Genomic DNA, 27,251 nt, shown 5'->3' on the forward strand with positions numbered 1-27,251 from the left:
GGGAAGCATTGATTGTATGCATTGGGAATGGCATAATTGTCCAACCGGATGGCAAGGTGCTTACGATTGGTCGATTACGGAAAACCATCTGTTATTCTCGAAGGCATTGCAAACCGAAAACCCCGTGGATATGGCATTCTTTCTTTGGGATGCGTGGTCACACAATGACATCAACGTGTTGGACAACTTCGCCCGTATTTGAGCACGTGATCAATGGTACTTCTCCACTGTTTCTTTTGATGTAAATCAGCATAGCTATAATATGGGTTATTATTTAGGCGATGGTATCTATCCCGACTATCGGCATTTATACAAACAATTTCAAACCCTAATGCTCTTAAGACGCGAAGTGGTTATACGATGCAAGAAGCTGCAAGAAAAGATATTGAAAGAGCTTTTGGGGTTTTGCAAGCTAAATTTGGTATTTTGGCAAAAGCTTGCAAATTATGGCATGTGGAGACAATGGGTACTGTTATGAGAGCATGTATCATATTGCACAATATGGTAATCGGAGCTAAGAATAAAAATTATGAAATGAGGAGGTACATTCCTGATCCAGAAGGGCAACCACAGATCCCACCTACTCGGAAACACTACATTGAAGGGACTCTACGAGTTCAATCAAAGACTATGCATGATAGACTTAAAAGCGACCTTGTCGAGCATCTATGGAGCATTAGGGGTGACCGACATTGATTGTTGTAATCATGTATTAGTTATCTTTTATTTATTTATTATATAATTAGAGTAACTCTAGTAGTATGTAATAAGGGTGATATGTAATAGTTATCTTTTATTTATTTATTTTTATTTTATGTGTTTGCAATCATGTATTAGTTGTCGTTCTATTAATAAAAATTGTAATTCATTTGCTAAATCAAATGAAGTAAATTCTAAATCACACAACATAATAATAACCACACAACATATCAAAATGATCAAATGAACAATTCTAAATCACACAACATAATAATAATCGTTATACAACAACCTCCTAGACTATCCTACATACGCCTCCTCTGCCGTGAACTCCTCCTCGACTGTCCTTGTGCTGAACTCTCCGTCTGTCCATGCTGTGATGAACTCACCCTTGTGCGATCAATCTGAGCCTGTAACTCATCAATCTGGCGTTGCAAATCGTCATAATCCACATGAGCCTGGGAAAAAAGTCTCTCTCAACACTGTAGGTGAATACCGAGGAGCGCAAGCCATAATTTACACGAATGCTTGTCTCATATCTCATGCGTAGGTCATCCTGAAATAATTATTCATTAATAATTTATGACATTTTCATAATAAACCAAAATAATAAAACAAAACCAATAAAAATAATTACCAGAGATAGATGTCCAAGGTCGGGGCTCTAACCGCATGCGACGCGAAAGTGGCATCAATAGAAGAAATGGGCTGGTAAATCGTCTGGCCACTCGGATCGCTCAAACTGAAAACCCAAGGCCACTCTGACTGAGGGGGATCTGGTGCTGGAACAAATGTGTGCACAGGTCCAGGCTGAAACGTCGGCTGTGACGGTGGCGCCATCTGAATTCACGCCCGACACCCAAATTGCTAACCGTATGAATGTTGTGCATGCGACCTACGGCTGGGAGCAAATGACCAATAGACACCCTAAACCAATAACCGGTAGTATTGCTCATAAGTCTGCAATGTAACTAGGTCGGAAGCCGTAGCCAAGTCCAATGCACGTTACTCTCGATGACTTGCTCTAAGGTCATGTCCTTAGCCTCTGAATACAGGGGTAGCGGATCAGGAGGGATACCAAAGTATGGTGTGAGCTGTCTGTAACATCTATCCCCTAAATACCACTCCATATCACTCCCACAAGTGAATACCATCCTCCTATGAGAAATGAACAATGCATATCTACAGTCATTCGCGCCGATGTGCACAGATGTCCTCCAAGGCCTCCAAACAATAGAAGCCTGTGTGCTAAGCTCGATTTGGGTTCGGACAGAAGTTATGTTATGACTGATCTCACTGGTCAGACGCGCTCGACAAGGTCCGTGCCAAGCCCTGAGCCTAGGCCTCTCATCGGTATACTCTGTGAGGATAGGATTTGCAGCACGGAAATACTCATAAAACCATACCTCTAAGAGAATGACAAACCCTCCCATCTGGGGACTACTGACAACACCAATATGTTGAGACACCCTATCTAAATAACGCAACAAATGACAGTATATGGCTCCACCAAAATCAATACCGCCCAACTCATGCAAGTGCTCAAAGTTAGCTAGATATCCCAAGTTAATCGTGGAATGGCCAGAAGGAAAAAAGAAGACATCCATCAAATACATACAGAAAGCTCTTACATACTCATCAACATGTGTTTGACCATCATCGGAATCAAGTGACAAATAATCTATCAAAAACTGCAATCCTGAATCAGTAGTCAACGGTGTAATGTATGCAGCCTTGATACCAGAAATCCTAACACCAGCACTATCATATGACTCCTCGGTCAGACAAGGGAAGAAAGTCATCATTTGGGCACAACTCTGGAATTCAGTGCTACATCTCAACGGATTACCTAATCCTATACTCAAACCAGATATCATGAAAAAATCTAATGGAGTGAAACCCAACTCTCCCTGAGGGAAGTGAAAAGTATGTGTACTATCCCACCATCTCTCAACTAAACCATTAATAACTCCCTGAATGTCAGTCTTATTGTAAGGGATGTCAACTAGATGAGCAAAGGGAGTCGCTAAAATTGCATCTCTAACATGGTCAAGTGCACCGACTTTCTTAATATCATCCCACCATCGCCCTAAGCCAAATGGAGTGCACCAACCTCGATACATAACACATCTCGATGTATGCGGAAAATGAAACTAAAATTAAAAAAATAAAAATAAAAATATACGTATTGAACTACTAAAATTAACTACTACTACTACTAATTTATGAAATTAAAATACATACCTGTTGTTCAAGAAAAACTCTTGAGACATGCCTATTATGAAACCTTTTAGACACCGGCCTAAGATGGCTGAAATCAATAGCATCCGCAGGAAATTCAAAATCGACTTTGCGATATTGAAGCAAAGAATGGATCGTCGACCTCGACTCTTTGATTTACTGACTCGGGAAGTGGTTGGTTCATCATCTAGATAACCACCGGATTATCCCAAACGTATGCCTTTTTTTTTCTTCCTCACCGCCACCACTCCATCGTGTTTGGTTATTATAGACGGATTCGTTGTTGGAACTCATTTTTTTCCTACTAACTAGAGTGACTTAGTTGAAAAAAAATTTGTAAAATGACAAAAGTCTGACTGTCGCGCGACATTAAATAAAACATAAGCGACACATTAGTACCACCACCGTCGCGCGGCGGTGTGATCTTGGCGCCTTGCCGCCGATACTAATGTCGCCGCGGTGGGTCCCCAATGAATTTTGCGATCACCTAGAGTTGGTCGAAATTTGCTATCAGATTCTGTGGTAGCATTCTTCAAATTTGAAGAGTATGCTACCACCACCTAGAGATGCTCTAAGTTTCTAAAAGAGTTGTGCACCAAAAAGAGGAAAACCAACATACCCAACGAAACCTTCTTAATTGAACAATATCCCTCTTTATCTGAATATAATGGAATTGTTAAGTACGAGGACCCTGGTCGTCCTACTGTACAATGCACCTTGGGAGATTACTTCATAACAACTGCTCTATTAGACTTGAGGGTGAGTGTTAACTTACTCCATTTTTATTTATATAAATAACTAGGTCTAACAAAACTTCAACCAACCAAAATGACTTTACAGTTAGCCGATCATTCTATTAAGTACCCCAAGGGCGTAGTTGAAAACAATCTCGATATAGTTCAAGACTTTTACTATCCATCCGACTTCGTTATTCTCAACACAAAAGTTGATCATGATTCCATTCCCATTATCTTAGGGCGTCCTTTCTTGGTAACCGCTAATGCCCAAATCAATTGTCGGGATGGCTCAATGACGTTTTCCTTTGGAAATATCTCTATGGAGGTTAACATATTTAGACTAAAGCAGGGACAACTAGGTTTGCCTGTAGAAGAAGAAGTGAAGTCCATTATGAGTTTTGTATCTCACATTATTGCGGCCGACGCTTCTGTCCCCACACTAGTAGATGCCCCTCTTATAGAAGAAGACAAAGATCACAATTTCGACTCCTTGGACGAGATTGATGACTTTCTCAAAGATGCAGATGAATACCATAATTATGTGGATGCGACCAACCTATATGAGGAATTCTATGAGTTTCTAAGAGCCTGTGATGATCCACCCTCTCAAAAACTACCTAGAACACCATCTGACCACCATCACCTGAGCTAATCCCTCATAGAATCCAATCATTCTTCCCACCCTTTCCTTTTAACACTTATCCACATTCCAAGTATTTTCCACAAACATTCATTTTCTCACAATCATTCACTTGGACACCCTTTCATTCAAGAAAGAAGAGAGTACACGCTCGATTAGGTTCTCGGTCCATCAGGCTTCGCTCTCATTTTCCACTAAGTTGCATCGTAGAAAGTCTTGGTGCTTGATTCTGTTTGGGGGTACATTCCATGTTAATTATTTATGGAAAAACCTGCAACTCTTTAGGTTGTTGATATATGGTAAACTGCATGTTAATATATAGATGTTTTAGATAAAGTCTCAAGTATCTGACTATAAAAGACTCATTTTATTCTTAGGTGTACTTCATTCCAATCTTTTATTATGGGAGTACACCATTAAGGTAACCAGACCCTTCTTTTGGAGTGCATGGTTGTAAGTGTTGGATCCTTAGTACATGTTTCATGTGACTCACGCATTCATCTCTTGCACTTTTTCTTGTTGTCTGAGTAGTGTTTCTCTATGGAGCGAGTTTTATTTTTATTTTTTTATCGTAATTTTGTTTTTTTTTTTCTAAAAGTCAAACATATAAAAATTTTAAAAAATTAATTAAAAACATAAACATATATTAGTAAGTCTAGGGAATTTGATTTTAAAAGACCCAAGTTTTTGTACAATACCACCTTTCTGGAGTATATGACACAAATTTTTTCAAACTTAAAAAGAGTTTTCAAATTTTGTTTGGGGGTGGCATATTTTTGTATTTCATTTCAAATCTTTTTGCCACCCTTTGCCTGTCATGTTTACTCTAGTAGAGTCCATGTTAGTTAGTGCGTAACAGTTTAATTGTGTTTCATTTTATCATATCATCTTTATAGTATTTCTGTTACAGGTACTGCCAATTTTTGCCACGTTTCTATGATAAATTCTTTTTTTATCTCTTTACACTTTGAGAACAAAGCGTTCGATTGTTTGGGGGTGGGATAGAAACATTTGCAAAAATTAGGCACTTTTAGGATGTAAATTATGCACTTTTCTTTATAAATTGTTAAAAATCATAAAAAATAGTTAGTTACATAATTTAATTGTGCTATTGAATTATTTAATGAACCTCCTTCTCCCAAATTGTTTGGGGGTGGTATATTTAATTTTAGCATATTGTACGTTCACGTATTAAAATTGTATATATAAATATCAAAATATAGAATCTATAGGCCTTGTTGATTTTACCATAATGTAATTAGGTACCTTAATTTCATGAAATTCACTATTTCACAGAATTTCGGAAGCTAATCCGATAGGAGCCACGATAGGCACATGTTTGATTTGTGAACGAATTGTATTAATTTATTTCTGTTAGAGTCTGCTTATGTCCCAAGTGCTATTTATTATTTCATGTTATCCCCATAACGGGTGGAACTCATATAGAAGTTGCGTATGTTTTTATTTCTTTATATTAGTATAGATTAACCTTCTTTTTCAGGTGCTCTCATTTACAAGCACGTTTCTATGGTACCCTCTATCCTTTATTTTCATTCCACACTTTGGGGACAAAGCATGATTTTGTTTTGGGGTGGTATACAAACATGTTGTAAATGTTTAAGCACATATTAGATTGTATATTACATATTATTTGTCTTATAAAAATTAGAAAAAAAAATCAATCAAAAATATAGTTTATGCTATGCACTTTGAGATAATGGTATTGTTCCCTTCTCCATGATGATATTAGCCTAGAAATCTCACGTAGTATTTGAATTAGGATTTAATTTTTGAAACTTAGATTAATATGTAGATAATAGTCATTGCATCTTTTCATGAACATCTTGCATGAACATCTATGATTGTACTTGGCAGTATTTTTCTGAGACCTAAGTTAGAGTACTTAATACATATCCTGTGAGTATCTAGCTAAAAAACCCATATGAATTAATATCTGAGTAATGACACAAGGGAGAAGTCAATTCTGAGTAGAGAAATCGCACATCCACTTGCTTGATCACCATATCATATTCTAAGCGAGAATTTAAGCCCTATTTGGATCGATATAGCTAAAAATTCACACCTATATGAAATTTATTATCCGCTAGTCACCCCATTGAGCATTTCATTAGTATTTTCACAAATCACAAATCCTTTACCCAATTAAAAAAAAAAAAAAAAAAAAAAAAAAAAAAAAAAAAAAAAAAAAAATCAGCCTACCTATCTGGGTAAGTATGAGAAATATGATGAATGAAGAAAATAGAAGAGAGAAACCTGTGTAAACAAAAATTAGTTAATTGCTTATTTTTCAAAAAAATAAAATAATAATAAAAATAAAATAAAAACTCCAAAAAAAATAATAATAAAAGTAGTTAAAAAGCCAAAACAAAAGGGCTAAAGATAGAAACTAAGTGTAGAAGCAAAATAAGAGCGAGGTTTTCTCTAGTTGCATAATATGAATATCCTATTTTTTCAGATTTGTTTTTTTGAATATCTATTTATATCATTATTTAACCAATACTTATGCCCTGTATCACCTAATAAAGACCTTTAGCTCAATTAGGAATATGTTGGTGTGATAGTAAGTGGTAGATGAGTTTGATCGACCTCGACTTTCTTGGATTGTCATTGAGATTATGAGGAAACGTGTTCCCACTATACACTGAAGTTAGCAAACTTGAGTGAAAAAATCAGAGTGTTATGTGTCTTGGCATATTCCTTGTGAGAACCTACTTAGGCACGCTACCAAAAAGTTTTAGAAAAAGACATGCCACTACATTTCATAGCATAATTTATTGTATAGTTGTTTATCTTAAGATGATTTGATTATTATATATTTATTAATTTAGGAGTTAGATTGATGATCCTTGTTTAAATGCTAATTAGATGTATATATATCTTAGATAAATTAAGGAACAATTACTTTTATTTCATAGCCGTTGTAGTATAAATGAAGTTTGTGAGTATCTTCTCTAGAAAACTCTCACGAGGCTATAATTCGTCCACTAGGGAATTCTTAGTGGTTTAAGGCCTTATTGCATATGGTCAATGCAGTAACACTCAGCAAAACGAGAGTAGTTAGGAATACATTTTTAGCCACTTATTATAATTTCACATATTTGCTTGAGGACAAGCAAAATACCGTTTGGGGGTGGTTTGATAAGAGCCCAAAACTGTAGTTTCAACCCATTAATAGTATTATATTTAGGCCAATTATGTTTATAATAAATAAGAGTTAGTAATGTTTACGTATTTTTTGTATTTTAGGTCTTAGAATCAATTATGTGAAGAAATACGTCAGTTTTGCAAGAGAAAGGAGTCAAATTGCTTGTTAGAGAAATTATATGATTAAAGCCCAAGTTTCAAGGAGAAAAAACTTTTTTAAAGCCTAGTCAAAGCTGAAAAGTCAAAGTCAACGTGGGTAAAAAAAGAGCAGAAAAGTCAACAAAACTTCCGTAGGTCGTATATTTGGAATCAGACATTGGAATTGGGCCTATTATATATGTCAAAACGACCGGCTAGGAAAGAGCTTTCTAATGATATAAGCTTTGACCTAATCCGTGTAGTACAAATGGACGAAAAAGGTGTCGAAGTAATTTCCCGTAGAGAAACCCTTTTTGGACTTACGTAATTAGATTTTGGGCTTGATTTAGTGGCCCAAAATATAGCTCCAAAGCCCATGCACGAAATTGTAAACCTAACCTTCTCCTACATAAAGAGGATGAAGGCAAAACTCTATTCTCTTCCACCCATTAGTTAGAATAATTTAGCTCTCTCTCTCTCTCTCTCTCTCTCTCTCTCTCTCTCTCTCTCTCTCTCTCGCTCTCTCCCATTTCTTTAGTTTAGTATAGTTTAAGTAATTAGGGTTTATAATTGTAGCATCCATAAAACCTCCAATAAAATACCTTCAAGTTATTATTATTATTGAATTAAATTAATTCTCTTTCTATTATGTTTTCTTTTCATTCTTTTGTTCATGATAGTCTCTTGAATCAAAGCTAAACTCCCATTAAAGGGAGTTTGAATGAAGCTTTGAGAGGACTTGATTTGTTAGTATAGATTTGTTGTTTAGGGTTTCAAGTTTAGGTTTTTCTTGACTTAGAGATAAGAAGAGTTTAACCGAAACTAGAGAATAGTGAGTTTGCCATGAGAATGGGAACAAGCTTTCTCTCATGCTAATTAGTTTATAACTAGAGATATTATAAAGTAATTAGGGATTATTAAAGGTCTAGTCTTTATATTTTAACATTGTGTGAGAATATCTAGACTAGAGTTTTCTATACAAATCTATGCTAGCATGTTAAGAAATTAAAAAGTAGATTTCAATCTATCTCTATTCTTCTCCATATTTTATTCAAGTCATATGCAATTGCTTTAATTAAATTAGTATAAATTAAATTCATATATTTAGTTTTGTAGTATAAATTTACATCCATAAATATTGCTCTCACTATTGTTTCCTTGTGTTTGGTTAGTTGAATTCGTTTAAGTCTAGAGAGTTAAGAGTAGAACGATTCCGTACTCTATATATTGTATGAATATATATGTGAGAGTAGGAAATAAATAATTGATAACGCAAAAATAAGTTTGAGAGATCTAATATTGTATGTTTTACGGTTTATCACAACTTTTATGATAAGTGCTCTGAAATACTCCATAACCTGAAAAAGACAATAAAAGCTATGAGTTGTCTTCTCGTTAAGCGTAATTAAGAAAGGCTGTAATGCGGCAATATACGGATAATAAAATGCACATTTGGTAGCTGATCACCACCCCTAAATAGCATCTTGTTTGTCCTCAAGCAAGGATAAGAGAAAAAACTAAGATCACAAATGAGTGATTTATTATAAGTTATACTAATCTCGTTTTGCAGAGTGCGCGAGCCATGCACCTTTGACTTTAGCCATGAACCATGGCTATGACCTTGAACCTGTCGAACATGGAAACGATAGTTTGACTTCGACCATGATGTGTTGACTTTGACCGTTGACCTTTGACTTTGACCGTTGACTGTGGAATGTTGACTTTTTCCAGTTTTTCACATGTTTAAGAGTATGGACAAATGTAGTAATAAAATATTGTCGGAAATTGTATAATTTTGTTTGTCTTTATCTAATTAAGATTTGACGTGGGTAGTGTGTAAAACCTATAATATATTGGCACGTAACAAGAAGAGAATTCTGATAATAAGAATTAGATATATATATTTTTATGAGTATTAAACTACATAGCATTGACCATATGCAAGAAGGCCTTAAACCACTAGGAATTCCCTAGTGGACGAGCTTTAAGCCTCGTGAGAGTTTCCCAGTGAAGGTACTCACAAACTTCTTCTATTTAGTACAAAGAGTCTTGTTTCCTTATTTATTCTCAGAAGTTCATACATCTCATTAGCGGTGAATAAGGACAAACTCCTTTAAACTTAGAATAACATATATACAGTAATTTAATCATCTAAAGATAAATGCGCAAAATATAAACAATGAAATGCAAAAGCAGAGTCGTTTATGAGGCTTTTGGAGAGCTTCCTTAATGTGGGTTCTCACAGGGGTACCAGTGTGTTGCAATCACAGCTCTCTAATAGATTCACTCAAGGTTTGTTCTCTCAAGTGCAGCGGGCACTTATATTCCTCGCATACTCAAATGACGTCCAAAATAACACTTACTATCACACCATCCTATTCCTAATCGAGCTAAAGGTCTTTTATTAGGAGTTACGGGGCTAGGGTGATGGTTTAGAAAGAAAAAAGAAGGGAAAAACAAAATCTGATAAGTTGAGAAACTGGGTCTTCAAGATGGTTGTAACCAGAGAAGAACCTCGTTTTGTTTTTTTGCTTCCGAATTGTGATACATTCTTTTAGCCCTTTGGCTTTGTGACTCCATATGATTTTGAATTTTGGGAGTTCTAACTTTGCTTTTGTTTCTTTTTGTTTCTGATATCGTCTCCTTTTGATTTTGAATATTTGGGAGATTCGATTTTTGACTCCTTTGATTTTTTTAGAGTTTTGGTTTTTGATGGGTCTTTCTTTTCTTTTCTTTTTGAAGCAAATAACTGTTCTGGTTTTGTACGAGGTCTTCTCTTCTCTTTTTATTATATCCTTCTAGTTATCAACTTGTCAGGTGGGTAAGCTTTTTATTCTGTGTTGTAATGGGGCATAAATTTTTGGTGAAGAATAAAAAGGCTTTTAGAAAGGGTGATGGCTCAAGAGGGGTAACTAGAGGAAAACTATCTTTTTTTAGTTTTTAATGTTTATTTGGCTATATCGATAAAAAAAAAGGCCTAAATTCTCTCTTAGGATATAGCGTGGTGATCAAGCAAGTAGACGTGTGGTCTTTCTATCCGGACATCATTTGTGTCATCACTCAATAATCATTCAAATGAGGCATTTGGCTAGATTCTCATAGGATATAGAACTTAATTGTTCTAACCTTGGCTTCAGAAACTCACTACTATATACAAACAAATGCTGATATGCATACCATTCATGAAAAGATGGAGAAACTATTGTACATATATTAGTCTAAGTACGAAGAACAAGTCCTTACTCTATTGCTATAATGAGACTTATAAACTTTTTATTCATCCGAGAAAAAGGAAACAATACTTTTTAATACTAAACAGAAAAATATTTTTGGTCTTTTTCGAATTTTTTTTAGAAAGGAAAAAATATACTATTATATCTACTATATATAAAATGTATAGTTTTTGCAAAATATTATTATACCACCCCCAAATAGAACTATGTTTTGTCCTCAAAGTATGAAGATATAAGGAAAGAGATTACCATATAAACATGAGCAAAAACGGCGATAACCCTGTATTATGTTCTTCATAATAAAAATACGCCACCCCCAAATAAGTTTAGGGTGTGGGTTATTTGATATAGAACGAGAAATACATGGTTTATTATACTAGGGATATTTATTCTACTATAAAATCTTTTTGGGTTTTTGTATTTTGAAAACATATATGAAATGCATGAAAGAAAAAATGGAAAATTTTGGCATGATGTATCTGTTTTACCTTCTACTCATATATCAAATTCCACAAGAAAAAAAACAAAATAAAACAAGCAAATAATATTAAGCATATAATTAAACTTATACTACGTCATACACGTAAGAAAGAAACAAAAAAATAAATAAATCCAACTATGCGGACACTAGGAATCCTAGTCAGAATTCGTGCGTGACTCGTCTCGAAGTCTAGAAGATCCTTCTCCTTGCTGACGTCGGGACCTAGCATGTCTGTCACTACACGGGTGTGCGTCTTTGATGCTCTGCAGTGTTCTAGTGACACTGTGCTAAAAACATCGCTGCTCCTGCTAGAAGGACCGCTGCTCCTCTCTGATGGTTCACTGTTCCGCTATAATGTTCCCTTGAGTTTCCCTGAGCTGGTGGAGATACGAATGCGGTTCTTTTTTTTTTGGGTTTTTCGAGGTTACCTCCAGGAGTTCTAGAGTGTGTTTGTTTACTATGAAATCTCCTCAGATCATACTGGAGCAGTCCTTCGAAGATTTGTTCTTGAGTGACACCTATGGGTCTTGGTTCCGCGACTTGATTATACAGGCAAGATGACAACCTCTAATGGTAAGTGCTGATGAACTAAATTCTCCTGCACATACAACTTATTTCTATGATCATTGTAAGTTCTTTTATCGACCGGATGGGGAACAAGTGTTCTCTATCACCATTAATGATGAAACAATGGACTTAACCAAGTTATTGTTGGCCTTTGCTATTGGACTTTCTATGCCTGCTGAAATCTAAAACTCATGGGGCTATTTGGTTGATAATATGTATATCTACAACTATGAGTTTTTGCATGAGACTTATGGGGCAAGAATTTTCCGTGTAGAGGACTAAAGGCAATATAACGTAGCCCTTGGTAGCTTGTCCCTTAACGTGGGCACTGTTATGTTCTTTATCATGTTGAATATCTTCGGGGAATGACTTTTTTCTTCTGCGAATAACACCACTTGTGACGTTTTCCTTGCTCTAGCTCAGGGAGGTATGCTCTATGACCTTCCCCAGACCTTAGTGTCTAGTTTAGCACGAGCCCATAGTATGAGGCATAAGTACCTTCTTATGCCTGTCTTGGTTTGCCGCATAATGCTATATTTCTTTCCTGAGTTTTGTACCCGTTTCACGGATTGGGTTGGGGTTGACATTGTGAGACCCACCAATTACATTATACGCTCATTCTATGCAATGACTTGGTGGGGGTGGAGGCTACAACCTAATTGGGTTGCCCCTTACACCCTATCCGACCAAGTGGTGCTTAACAGGTTAGCAAAGGTAGATGATAAATGGCATGAGGCCTGGTAAAATATCATGGCTTGGCAGGATGCAAAGGAACCTCATTTCTTTATAGAAGAGGAGGCCAATTCTTAAATGTTGGATATGAGGTAAGTTTTACTTTCTGTTAGTGTTTGCTTATGTCCCAAGCAATTTAATTTTTGTTATCCCCATAACGGGTGGAACTCATATAGAGTTGCATCTATTTTTATTTATCTATATTAGTATGTTCTAAATTTGTTTTGTAGGTGCTCTAAAATTTTCACGCGTTTCCATGGTATTTCTTACCCTTCTCATTTCTATATTTTGAGGACAAAGCATGTTTTTGTTTGGGGGTGGCATAGAAACACGCATAATTTAAGGCACCTATTAGATATATATATATATATATATATATATGCACTTGTTTTCTAGTAAAAAAATTTAAAAATATAAATCAAAAAGTTTATACTATACACTTAGGAGTACTGATATTGTTTCTTTTTCTATGATGATAATAGTCTAGAAGTTTCACGTTAGCTTTTAAATTAGAATAGTTTTTAGAAACTTAGGTCAATATGTCGGTAATAATCATTACATCTTTCCATAAATATATTGCATGAGCATTTATGTTTGTATTGGCAGTAAGTTTTTGAAATCTAGGCTAGAGTACTTATTCTACAAATCCTGTGAGAATATAGCTTAAAAGCCTTATGAGTGAAATATTTGAGTAATGACACAAGGGAGAAGTAAATTCCGAATAGAGAAATCACACGTCCACTTGTTTGATCACTATACCATATCCTAAGCGAGAATTTAGGCCCTTTTTGGATCGATATAGCTAGAAATTCAAACCAGCCTATATGAATTATTTTCGGCTACTCGCCCCTTTGAGCCTTTCTTTAGCTTTTTATAAACCACAATTCCTTTACCCTTTTACAAAAACAAAACAAAATAAAAATCAGCCTACCCATTTTTGAATGAGTCTGAGAATAGAGATGAAATGAAGAAAAGAAAAGAGAAAGACCTGTGGAAAACCATGAATTTGTTAGTTGCTTCAAATAAGAAAAGAAAGTTTCCATCCAAAGAAAAGAAAAAAAGTCAATAAAAAAAATAAAAGTTGGAACTCCAAAAAAAACAATATCAAAGGAGTCAAAAGCCAAAGAAAAAGAAAAAAATAGATAAGGATGGAAACAAAGTGTAGAAGCAAAGTGAGAATAAGGTTTTTCTCTAGTTACATAATATGAAGACTCTATTATCTTAGACTTGTCCTTTTGAATATCCATTTTCTTCCTTCTTAAACCATTATCTAATCCCCGAAACACTTAATAAGACCTCTAGCTCAATTAGGAATAGGGTAGTGTGATAGTAAGTGGCAAATGTGTTTGATCGACTTCGGCTTCCTTGTATGTCATTGAGATTGTAAGGTAAAGTGTGCCCATCAAGACTAGAGCGAGCTTAAACTTGAGTGGAAAAATCAGAGTGTTTTTGTCTTGACATATATGTGAGGACCTACTTAAGGACGTTATTCCAAAGTTTCATAAACGGACTTGTTATTGCATTTCATAGCATAGTTCATTATATATATGTTTATCCATAGATGATTGATTATTATGCACATATTAGCTTAGGTTTAGAATTGATTATTCTGTATTCATTGCTAGTGAGATGTATAGATATCAGAGAATAAATTAGGAAACAGTAATTTTATTTCTTAGTCGTTGTAGTATATATGAAGTTTGTGAGTACCTTCTCTGGAAAACTCTCATAAGGCTATAAATCGTCGACTAGGGAATTCCTAGTGGTTTAAGGCTTTGTTGTATATGGTCAATGCAATCGCACTCGGCGAAACGAGATTAGTTAGAATTCCATTTTTGGTCATTTATTTTAATTTCTCATATTTGCTTAAGGATAAGCAAAATGCTGTTTGGGGGTGGTTTGATAAGAGCCCAAAACTGTAATTTTAACCCCTTAATAATATTACATTTAGACCAATTATGTGATTAATAAATAAGAGTTAGTAATGTTTACGTGCTTTTGTATATTTCAGGCATTGGAGTCAAATATGTGAAGAAATATGTCACTTTTGCAAGAGAAAGGAGCAAAGGTTGGTTGCTAAGAAGTTCTATGGTTAAAGCCCAAGTTTCAAGGAGAAAAAACATTGTTAAAGCCCAGTCAAAGCTGAAAAGTCAAAGTCAACGCGGGCAGAAATAGCTCATAAAAGTCGATAGAACTCCGTAGGCCGTATCTTTGGACTCAGACCTCAGAATTAGGCCTACCATATGTCAAAACGACCGGCTCGGAAAGAGATTTCTAATGGTCTAAGACTTGATTCAATTAGAGGAGTAAAAGTGGACGAAAAGGTTGTTGCAGTAATTTCCTATAGATAAACTTTTTTTAGACTTAAGTAATTAGGTTTTGGCCTTGAATTAATGGCCCAAAACATAGATCCAAAGCCCATGCACGAAATTGTAGACCTAGCCCTCTCCTATATAAAGAGGACTAAGGCATAACTCTTAAGACTTAGTTAATTATTCAGTACTTAGTTTTTAATATAGTTTTTAATTCTTAGACTTTCTTCCATTAGATTAATAAAGCCAAGTTATTGTTATTATGATGTCTTCTTCTTATTCTTCTATTAATGATAGTCTAATGATTCGGAGCTAAACCTCCATTAGAGGGGATTAATAAAGCTTTGATGAAGACTTGATGTGTTAGTTAGAATTATTGCTTATTCAAGAGTTTTACTCTAGACGTTAGTTTATTCACCATGAGAATGGGTTAAACTTCCTCTCATGCTAATTATTATTTGGTTAGAGATGCCATGAATAGTTAGGGATCAAATACTTAATCTTTATTGGTTAGGATTGCAATAATATACACTAGCATATTAGGAATCAATCAAGGTGAAAACAAATCCCCCTAATCCTTTCTCCATATTCAAATCTTAGTATTTAATTGCCCTAGTATAAGTTAGAACATCTTAATAAGTTCAAATCACCATATTAGTATAATTAAACCATTACTCTCATTGATATTGTTAGAATTGTTAAAACTAGTGAAACTTTACGTCTAAACAACTAGGAGTGGAACGAAATCTTTACTCCACTTATTATAAGATAATTGATAGTAGAAACTTTGATCATTAAGTATAAATTCACATGTTTTACTTATTCCTAGCATAACTAGTTAAGATTAGGTAAAACAGTTGTTTTTACTATTATCACAAGTCCTTTACATTTTCAAGTTTTCATTGCTTTATTTTCTTTTTGTTCTTCAATTCAACTTTTCAATTCAAGTTTCTTCTTCAAGTTTCAATCCAAGTTGTTCTTCAATACAAGTTTCTATTCAAGTTTCAATCTAGGTTTTCACTCATCTATACAAGTTTTTCCATTCAAGTTTTAGTCAAGTTTCAATACAAGTTTTCATTCTTTAAAAAACAAGTCATGAACTTTAAGAATACTACCTTCTCACCTTCATAAACTCCCATCAATCCATCTCTAAAAATTTATGGTGAAACTCAAACTAAACTTCCTCTATATAACTTCTTCAACAGCCACCAGAAATATTCGAGTTTTAGATATAACGTTCCAATTGTTCAAAAGCGGTAGAAGCACAAGAAGTTTTAACGACGTCAGGGCAAGAATACATGGCATGTTCAATTTGTACGGCTTTTGTTTTATAGTTTTGATATGCGTTTGTGTGAACACATATATGTTGGGAAACTTTGGAAGGTTTAATATGGAGTTCTGAAGTATTTGGTCAGTAGTATATGGTCTGCAAAACCAAAACTTCCTGTTGCTAGCAAACTGGCCATGTACAAACAAAATTGGAATATGACGTTTACTCACCGACGCGTACATTAAATGAATAAAGCATAAACATAAAGAAATATGATATTGATTGTCTTCTAATTTGATAATTTACTGACTCTAGAAACGACAATGTGCTTTAATGGTTGTCGATGTATGTTTACGTGACACAATATGCTCTGATTGTTGTGGATATAACCTGGGTGTATTATAACCTTGGAGGTTAAGTTCCATTTGTGGGAAACATATTACATCACATGTCTGCTTCCAAGGTCTCCATAGTTTGTTTGTGGCACTTAAATATGTGTTTTTGTTGTGATATTTTCAGGTCAAAACATAGGATTGGACTTGGAGAATCAAACCACAAGTCCACAAGAAGCATGCAAAGAATGACAATATATTGTATAGTTAAGCGAAGAACTATAAAGTTCATATTTTTTTGTGTTTTTAAAGTAAGTTTTGGTGTTATTCTCTATTATATTCTACAAGACTTGCCATGTAAAATGATTTTCTTGGAAGATGCAAAATTTAGGCAAAGTTTGGAGTGGAATCCCTAATCACATTCTAAGTAAAGTTCTAAATGTTAAGTTTGTTGCTAAAAGCATTCCTAATTACATAAAACAAAATTTTCATATCCAAATGACTGCACCTTGGAAGGCACATGGAGTAACTCTGCATTTAGAACTGATGTCACGCGTACTAGGTGGCGCATAGGGATAGCTAGAGAACAACAAATCTATATGCAACATATATACGCTTCCATTCATAGATGATATCTGAGAAGAGTTTTTGGTGGAAATTCTTCAATTCAAATAAATATACTTAAGAACAATTAAAGTTCTCTATGTCAATTAACAATTCACAATGCATGGAAAACATCGATTGAGTGCCCTTTGAAATTCAAAAAATTAGTAAGAGAATAATAAAGTTGCTGTGGACAATTTCTGGCTTGATGTTATAGACTAATGATTGACATTAATTTTGTTATCTTTATATTGTTCACATAAATTAGATTAAATATGAACTGCTATCCATTTGTTAGAGTAGAGTGGATGCATGAAATTGTCTTCAATTCATGACTTCAAATTGGGACATACAAATAAAACAAGATCTACACTATTTCAAAAATTGTATTCATTAACCCATACTGGCATCCACCAAATAAACAACGACAGTGAAGTATGTCATCCAATGTGTAGTAACACTTAAAAAAAAAATGTATTCAGATTCCCACATAGGCCATACATTTGAAAATACTTTGGAGTACCATGATTAATGCACAAAAAACATAATTAGGACCTTATGACAGTTCGTGCCTATGGCACGGGTAATACATAGTGTTATTAATAATGTGAATTTATCACAATTTACATGTTCTTGTAGGTTACAAGTCTTGAAGTTGAATATGTGTATAAAAGATATTACTTTTATATGAAAAATGAGTTAATATGATTGCTAAAGAAGTTCTATAATTAAAGCTCAAGTTTCAAAGAGAAAAAACCCTTAAAAGTCTAGTCAAAGATGGAAAGTCAAAGTCAACTCAGGTAGAAAAATGACAGAAAGTCAACAGAACTTCAAAAGGCTTTATCTTTGAACTCAAACCTCAGAATTGGGCCTATTTTATATCAAAACGGTTGGCTCGGAAAGAGATTTTTAATGGTTTAGACCTAGCCTCAATCAAAGTAGTAAAAGTGGATGAAATGGGCATTGTAGTAAATTCCAAGAGTGTGGACCCTTTTGGATTTATTTATTTGGGTTTTGAACCTAATTTTGTGGCCCAAAACTTAGCTCTCAAACCTGACCACGAATTTGTAACCCTCAACCTCTATTATATAAAGAGGACTAAGGCAAAAACCATACATATTTTCTCCTTCATAGCTTAGTTTAATTAGGGTTCATATATGTAGCCTCCAAATTTCATTAAAACATTATTCTTTCAATAAAGTTCATTCCTTTCTTCATTAATTAAGTTCAATGTCTTATTTTATTGTTAGTATAGTTGTTATTCCAATGAAGTTAAGCTAATCTCCCCATTAGAGGAGATAATTGTGAAGCCTAATGAAGAGTTTTGATGTTTAAGGATGGTTATTTCATTGTGGACGTTTTACAGGTTTAGTTTCTTATGCATGTTTAGAGATAAAATGTATATTGAATTAAACCAATGATTGTTAAGGTTATAACAAAGATGTTTGATCATAATATAATTTTCCTTTATGCTAGTAGTAATGACTATAGAGATGTAGGTTATTACTAGGGATTTATAAAATGTGAAGCTTTTGTTGGAATATTGCGGGAAGATGAAAGATTAGAACTTTACAATGAAGTAACTTGATTTTTATATCTAGATAACTTATTAGGTGGATTAATCATTCAATCTATACTTTTATATTCATTAAAAGATCATATTTTATTATTAGTTAATTAGTCTAAGTTAAACCATTAATATAATCATTAGTATAATTATAGTTAGTAGTTTATTCTCAACAAATTATTACTCTCACCATTGTTTCTTCTCGATTTAATTAGTTGAATTTTATTTAGTCTTGTTCGTTTAAGAGTAGATTCGAACATTTACTAGATCTATATTACTTGATAGTACAGAGAGAGAGTAGAGTAGAGTATTGATTTAAATACGTGTTTGTTAGATTATGTATTAGTGCTCACGAATTGATATTTAGTTCAATAAATTCGTATTTATCACCGACCCTGGGTAATGTGCCAACATAAAAGATGGAGTATAGTCCAAACTTGATGAAAAGGATGTGGATCCAACCTCACTTAACAAACCGCAATGCTTAGCCTCATGATCCAACTTAAGCTGATGATATCTCGCATAGGAATTCATATCGAATCCCGGAGCAATAATTTCTAAGCCCGGATGTCTTCGCTAAAAAATGAGTTGTACGTAATCAATGCTAGCTATATGAAAACTACACTACTAGAAGAAAAGTAAAGAATAATACTAACATAGTATTAAATTACAAAATATAAACACGGATCTATACTTTCATCCCTTTATGTGGGCAATGAGACTAATTAATAACTAATAAAACATAAAAAAACATACATGACTGGAGAATGCCACGAACCAAAAGAATCACCAAATCCTAAGCATCGGCTTCATCTCCTCTCTTGAAGGAGAAAATTAGTCTTCCATAAAAAAGGAAGAACAAAAAGAAAAAGAAGAAGAAGAACATGAAACTAGGGAGATTAATAATTTATTAAGACTTGGCTAGGAAAAAATTGATATTTTATTATTAATTTAACCTCTATTTGTCTCTGATCTGGAGACCAAGAAAAATGAATGTGAATTGGTGATTACAATTGGCACTTAGGTGCTCTTTATATAGGGGTTACAATGAGCTCTATAAACATCTAAAACATAGGCTTTTGGATCCAATTTCCTATTACATGCATATTGACCTCCTTTCGATCCCAACAATGAAGATCAGGTGTAGTTGTAGGTCAATAATGCGTCTAGACACAGGGCTAGTACAATTCAATGCGTCCCAGATGCATGTGTTTGTTTTTCCTTTTTTGCTCTTTCTTTGCGGGCTTTGGTTCAACTAGCGGGTCCATTTGTCTAGCTTAGGCTTCCAAATAAGTTTTAAAACAGGTCCAACTCCTTTCTTTTCATAGCTTTAAACCTTGGGCCTTCTCCATAATTATCCATGAGCTCCCATGTGATATTTAATGCTCCAAATTACTCATTTTTGCCCCTTTAACTCTAATATTTTGCAAATCTCTCTTTCTCACATGTAAGTCACAATACTTAACTTACAAGCATGATTAGTTTACTAAGAGGGACAAACAAGAGGTATAATCGAGGGTTAAAATACATTTTTTTTTAGCACTTATCATTGTTATTGTGGTCATATTGTACTACTAATAACTCTGTTGAAGCCCGCTATATATCATGGTTTGCATGTTGCCACTAACCTCAATTGCTCTCATTTGGTTATTGAAACAGATTCTCAAGTGATGGTGAAGGCACTAGCAATATGGGAATGCAACTTACAGAATAAGGAAATGAAGAAAATTGTCAAACAGTGCAAAATATGGTTGCAGACCTTGTCGGGCTATATGATTGAGAAGATCTACAAGGAAGCTAACCAAGCGGCTGACTGGTTAGCTAAGAAAGGAAGTGATGGGAATAGCCTTGGTGTCTTTTGCTCAAGTGAACACCAAGAACTTAATTATATCATGTGGACTGATGTAATTGGAAGGTCCAATCCAAGACCATGTTAGTTTGATTTTTGTGTGTATTTGTCTGTATGCAAACTATTTGTTTTTAATCTTAATGGCAAATATTTCACTACTATAAATAATAATAAATAAAAAACTTATATTTGATTTTCCAAGATAATTTTGAGATCGAGGTGCCTTGACTTACCTGTTGGTTAGTTTTCTTTGTTAGACTATCACATAAGTGGAAGGTCCTTCATTCCTTGAACAAATTGCAAGAAATAGGACGGTAGTGCTCAAGCCAACAACAATTCCTTTCCAAAATTTACTTGCAAGGAAAAAATAAAATAAAACTACATATTGTTATGTAATATGCCTACATGGAGCTACTTCTTGTGGCTATTTTACTATCGGCCGGTTCATTGGTTCATTGGTGACATTTCATTATGGCATGTTCCTTATTGTCAAACTAATCAACAAAATCATGAGAAACAACAACAACTTTCTTAGAAGCTAAAGGTTTAGGAAAAAAACACACCCAATCTTCTATATATTGTGTCATACTGTCTTTCATAGACACATTTTGTGGTATGTTACTCCCACTAATTTTTCCAATTTGGAGAATCGGATATTATTGGTTTTAATTGTTCTTGTATTATAATTAGATAAGTAAATTATACGCTTCAAAATTTCTATGGTAACTTATTAAGCAACCAATAACTGTATGAAAATCCAATTTTATTTCATAATAAATTAAACTCTAACTCCGCTAAACATCCTTCAATTTGCAAGTGCCCCTTAAGTTAGGTTTCTTCAAAAGAAGTTTTTTGCAATTGCGAGTAGAAACTTTGTACATACATAACGGCTTCTTTTAGAGTTTCAATCCACAATGATTCCGGTAGAAATGATTTACTTAACATTCTCCTAACTATGCCCATTAAGTATGGGCGCGCCTATTACACAACACCATATTGTTGTTGTTTTCATGATTATGTATTATTTCAAAACTTCCCGCTTTTCTAGAAATTTAACAAATATGCCAGGAAATTGAGTTTAGTTTTATTAATACTCCCCACTTCAATTACTTATGACAATCATCACATTTTAGTTACAAAAAAAAAAGGCAATCATCACATTTTATGTCTAGTTGCTTCTCAATCAACCTTAAAAAATGTACATCTAAATGTGCATTAAAAGTGATTCATTTTGCAAGAAATTGACACAAACCTAATGTGAATTGTTGTCTATTAATGAGTGGTGTTGAGGTGAATCTCCTCAGGAAATATGAAATGGTAATTAAGTGGATACAAATGGGCAGTATTAATGAGTGGTGTTGAGGTGAATCTCCTCAGGAAATATGAAATGGTAACTAAGTGGATACAAATGGGCAGTACTGCTTAATGTGGCTCCTAATTAATTTGCATGTACAATATTCATTAATACAAACCACACACACTTGTAAGATAAAAATATCATAGTGGAAAGAATCACTTACTCAACTAATTATTTTTTTAGACATATTCTCCAAGTTTGTCTTTTATGCCACAATAAAAAAGACGTGTCACTAACTTAGTTACATTAATTTCCAACATTGAGATACATGATCATGTTGGTTCCAATCAAGTGGTTATGGATTTTCAAATGGTTCCAATCAAATTCTCTCTCATACTGTGATTTAGGATTAATTAGACTAAACCTCCTATTGTTTAAATCATTAGACTTAAATACCCATTCTCGGTGGTGTTTCACTTAATTCCATAACTACCCCTATTATATTTGACCATTCCATCTTCTTCCCTAATCACTCGGCCTCCCCCAACAGCCCAACCCCAACTTGATACTACAATACAATCATAGCCCAAATCCCATAACCTCAACACCAATAACATATCCAACCTTATGTAAACCTATGGATACTATATTTCAACCTCCAAATACTCAATTCCTCTAACTCTTAGTCCAAAACAAATAGATTGAGTGAGTTTTGATTCAAAATTAAAATCTTCCGTTTCGAGAGAGCTCACTTCTATTTTTGTTCCTTAAAACCTTCCCACCAACTTTTTGAATAGATTCCTCATTCAAAATATTTAACTCCAATAATCACACATTTTGAATTCCTCCTCATCACCCCACCAGTTTGCCTTTCTCACTCTTAACATCATTTCCATCTTCTTTAAACCCATTCCTAGCAAATTTGGACTTCTTAATGACTTTAAAGCCTAATATCAGTATATATTGTCATATTTTTTTAATTAGGTTTAGTAAGTTAGATTTGAGTTCTAACGATGTGGGGCTGTTTTGAATTGGAAGAGAAATATATAGTGCAAAAAGTTCTAAATGTTGTATTTGTGGAGGACAACATGTTCTATAATGCCTGCTGAAGATGATGACCATTTATCACGATCAATTGAATTGTATCAAAAGGAGAATAATGAGTAGAAGGGGTTACAATATAGTTTGAACATTTTACCAAGTAGGTGTCATTTCAAATTCTTGGTACTTATTATAATTTTGTATAGATATATGGTGGTAATTATAGCAAAAATGGTGTAATAAAACGGTGATCGAGGAAAAAAATAATAAGGGCAGTTATGAAATTAAGTGAAATATCAACCAGAATGAATATTTAAGTCTAATTATTTAAACAATAGGAGGTTTAATCTAAACTGGTACATACTTTGAGTGGTTTAGTCTAATTAACCCATTCCATTGTGTGTTTTAAGGATGTAGGCCTTTATTACGTCCTCTCCTAAATTTCCTCCGCTTATTTTGGAGAACAGAAAAAGTGGTAGGAATTTCAACTTCTATTGACCTCTGATGCAGTTGAACTAATTATTAGAACATAATGAAGTGCGAGATCAAATTGCAGATTTGTAGAATAGGCTTTATCTCGAATAGAATCCTAGATTACAAATATGAGAAAGTAACATCAAGTATAAATAATAAAGTAAAGAAAAATACATGTGTATCTCCTAATCACATGAACAACCATGCCCAAACAACACTCCCAATCTAACAAAGAATACAATCCATCCTAGCTAGCTCTGTCGACGTAACAGGTATCCAAAATACATACCCATACTCCTCCCGGCTCGAATGCAACCTAAATAGCTCATCTTGCTCTACACCCCCTGTTGCTGGTGACCATTCACGCCATGGTGAGATTTCTCTTCACTCTTCTTCTTCCTTTTAATAACTATCACCCATGTAAAGGCCTCCAATATCACGGCAATGACTCCCAATGTGATAAGCACACCAGTGTAGATTCTCTTCCATTTCTTCTCAGGCTCTAGAATATCAAAACCTTTGTAGATGTTGACAACACTCAGGATGATGACAAGGTATCCCATTGAGTGGTGATAAATGTTCCAGTAAAATCGATACTTGTGATCTGGCTTGGGCCTCAGGAGCAGGGCAAACACCTGCAGACAAATGTAAAGTTCAATTAGCAGGAAACACTTCACTATTTTATGCACAAGCTGCAGATCATACCACATAACTACATATATATGGACAAATATGCATTGCCTGGCAGCCTGTTGGTGGTAGTAAGGCAAGGAGTCAGGTGCAATACATGTACCTATTATTAGTAACATATAACAGTACGATATATAGATTTACGCCAAAAGAAGGATATAGATCTATACCTGAAGTGTTGCTAGAACAAAGAGAGCAATCCCAATATTCCTGTGAGGATTATATTGAATGCCCACAGAATCGCTTCCAAGTTTAAGACCAGTTCCCCATCCAGCAACACCAACGGCATAGGCTGAAGTTTGACAGGCAATGTGAAGGTAAAACCATGCAGGGTCAGCTGACTTGGCCACTCTCAAATACCTTGCTATAATGGCACCCAGAGGCATAAGGGTACCCCAACTCACTGCATTTAGGACCCCATGAACCTGAAATTCCAGCAAAACTCAAATAAGATTCCTCTTTGTTCATATATATAACTACAAAGAAGAATCTAACACAGCAACATACAGGATGTAGTTACTTTTATTTCTATCTCTTGGTGGCATGTTTTTTTCTTTTATTTTTTATTTTAATAAACTAATATAGGAGGTGGGTGCTGCCGAATCCCAGCAACTATTACCAACAAAAGAAAGGGACAGAATTTTCCCCTGTAACAAGAAGCCTTCCTGAAAAGGCTTCTGAGGGATATGCCCCTAAACTAAGAATCCAATTACTAACGTCCATGAAATTTGAAGCAATAATTGAACGTTGATCTACCAATAATACACGTACAGATTAAGAAAGATTAACCGAAAAAATGGTTGTTATCTATCAAAACGTAAACAGTAGCCTATAGACGACAACTTGTTAGGGAGGGGAAAGAAGAAAAATCTACAGAAGCAGATACGAAATTATCACTCACGTTTCGACGCTTAAGTCTTGAGTTTGCAGCCGCGCTGCCACCTCCTCCGGACTGACCCGAGAGAAAATCAATAGTTCCAGTAGATCGAATATTAGCTCCATTGAGGAGATGAATTTGAGGAGTATTCCCGTTCATTGGGCCTTGTTGCCAAACTTGATTCACCGTAGTACCTCCCGGGGGAAGAACCAAAGTAGCAAAGATGGTCATCTCCCTATTATTATTGGCAAACTCGGCGGTAATAGTAGGAACTGGAAAAGAAAGATTCCCACGTGGCAAGACTGTTTGAGTACTAGTAACCTGAGATGTATAAGCATTCATTTGACCACCAGTTTGAAAAGCAACAAGAGCTTGTGATCCAACCATACCTCTTCCAGTTGGATTTATCGCCCAAGCAATCCAGCTAGAGGGAGAAATACCGGTGTGACGATAGGCTAGATTTACAGTTCTGTTCGACGGTGTGTAAGTCCAGTGCAAGAAAGAATTCAAAACTTGTAGATCAGTACAGGAAGCAAAAGCTCTATTAGAGAAGGTATAACTTCTACACGTTTGAGCGTTTGTTGACAAAACAAGAGTTGTGAGGATCAGACATACAAACAGTAGTACGGATCTGAAAAAAACGGCCATGGTGAATATGATGAATGGCCCAAAATGATCTCAATACACTGTCTACTTTTCAAGATCTTGGTTTCGATCTCTGGGCAAATGAATGATCTAAACAGGAGAAGTAATGCTCTTCTCTGCACAAGGAAATATTGAGACAAGAAGAATATTGGTTGAATAAAGTTGTGAGGGAGATGAAGGTTTTTAAGGGGGATATAAGGGGAGTTGGGAGTTGTTGTTGACTGAGCCGGCATAGAAGAAAGGAAGGTCCTCCAAATTGTTATTTTACTCTTTCCTGGTCTTGATTTTTCTAATTTTCTTTTGTCCTAATTTGCTCACTTTCCTCAACAACTCCGTTTCTTTTCCCACCTGTTCAAATGTTAGGTAAACCCCTCCATCTCCAAATACGGCGATTCAAAAATGAATGCCCAACCCCCTGGGTCTGTATGTACAATACCTGTATTTATGTAATCTTCCAAATCTTTCATTCCTTCTTTGCTATTTAATTTATGGTGTCCCTCGTTTTTTTTTTTGAATTGCCCATAACCACCCGAAAACTATTTTTCTTTATTAGGAGAATAACTGCAACTGACGTATATCTAGATTTATCTGCGTTCTCACAAAATCTGTTATAGCGTTTACGAATTACGAGTGGTGCGGAACAATTGGAGGAATAAAATGCATACACCTACTTGCAAAATGCTATATTACCTCGAGCTGAAGCATATGAAGATCGGTAGTATTTAATGTATTTTTTAGTTGTTAGTTAGTAACTTAGTATCATATGCAGTACAAATTTTCTAATACGAGGTCCGTTATATGAACTCCACCACCAAAAAATTTAGTAAAATTTTAACTTCTGGAAAGGAAAGAAATAAAATGGGTGGTCCACTGAATGGAATGGAATTTTGGGAAAGAATTTTTAAATGGTATTTTTATAATAAAACTAGGAAAGAAATAATCTTTTGTTTTCGAACAAAAAAAATAGCGAAAAGCCCATTTCCTTTCCAAATAAATAATAAACGCTTTAAAAAACTATGGAAAAGCTAAAATTTTTTTCCTTTCTTTTTCTTTCCTTTCCAAAAATTGTGTTGAAATTTGAGGGGCTGATTTTTGGTAAATTTTATAATAGAAAATCTTTTTATAATTTTAATAAAAATTGTGTTGAAATTTGAAAATTTTAGACTGTTGGATAATTTTATAACACTGTAAGCAAATTTTGATACGTCTAGACATATTAAAATGTATTGATTTTTTCTAAAGATGATCTATATTGTAGAAAGAACATCTCCACCAAAAATCAGCTTCTAATTCATTATTTTTCCTGATGAAATTTCTTTAGAATTTGTATAAGTAGAATTCATATAACGGGCAGATTTCTAATATATATACATTGATGAAACTAAATATAGATAGTAGCAACTCCCAGACATTAGATGTATTGTTCGAATCACAATCACGGGGAAGTAGTCGCACTTTGTGTTACCATATCCCAACACCAATCCTTTTATAAATGTCTAGCACCTGTTTTTTTTTTTTTTTGATAAACAGCACCTGTTTAGATTGCTGATAAATGAAAAGAACAAAATCACAAAATTGTAGGACTACGCAAGGGATTACTTGTTTTTCAATATGCATATTTTATACTTTGTTTCAAGGAAGGATACTTCTGAAATGTACAG

At 34.5% G+C, this 27,251-nt stretch overlaps 1 protein-coding gene across 1 annotated transcript; it reads right to left on the bottom strand.

Annotated features, from left to right (window-relative positions):
* Positions 1-23,461: 23,461 nt before the first annotated feature.
* LOC147475034 (cytochrome b561 and DOMON domain-containing protein At5g47530-like) lies at positions 23,462-26,108 on the bottom strand. The gene is made up of 3 exons (XM_086584867.1): positions 24,970-26,108; positions 24,239-24,493; positions 23,462-24,013 (listed from the first exon to the last, which is right to left on the bottom strand). Exons 1-3 carry the CDS (start codon positions 25,591-25,593, stop codon positions 23,714-23,716), a joined length of 1,179 nt encoding a protein of 392 aa, XP_086440993.1. The 5' UTR covers positions 25,594-26,108; the 3' UTR covers positions 23,462-23,713.
* Between the last annotated feature and the right edge of the window lie 1,143 nt (positions 26,109-27,251).

This window comes from Coptis chinensis, chromosome 9 (genome assembly GCF_015680905.1).
Source record: "Coptis chinensis isolate HL-2020 chromosome 9, ASM1568090v1, whole genome shotgun sequence".
Taxonomy (NCBI): Eukaryota; Viridiplantae; Streptophyta; class Magnoliopsida; order Ranunculales; family Ranunculaceae; genus Coptis; species Coptis chinensis.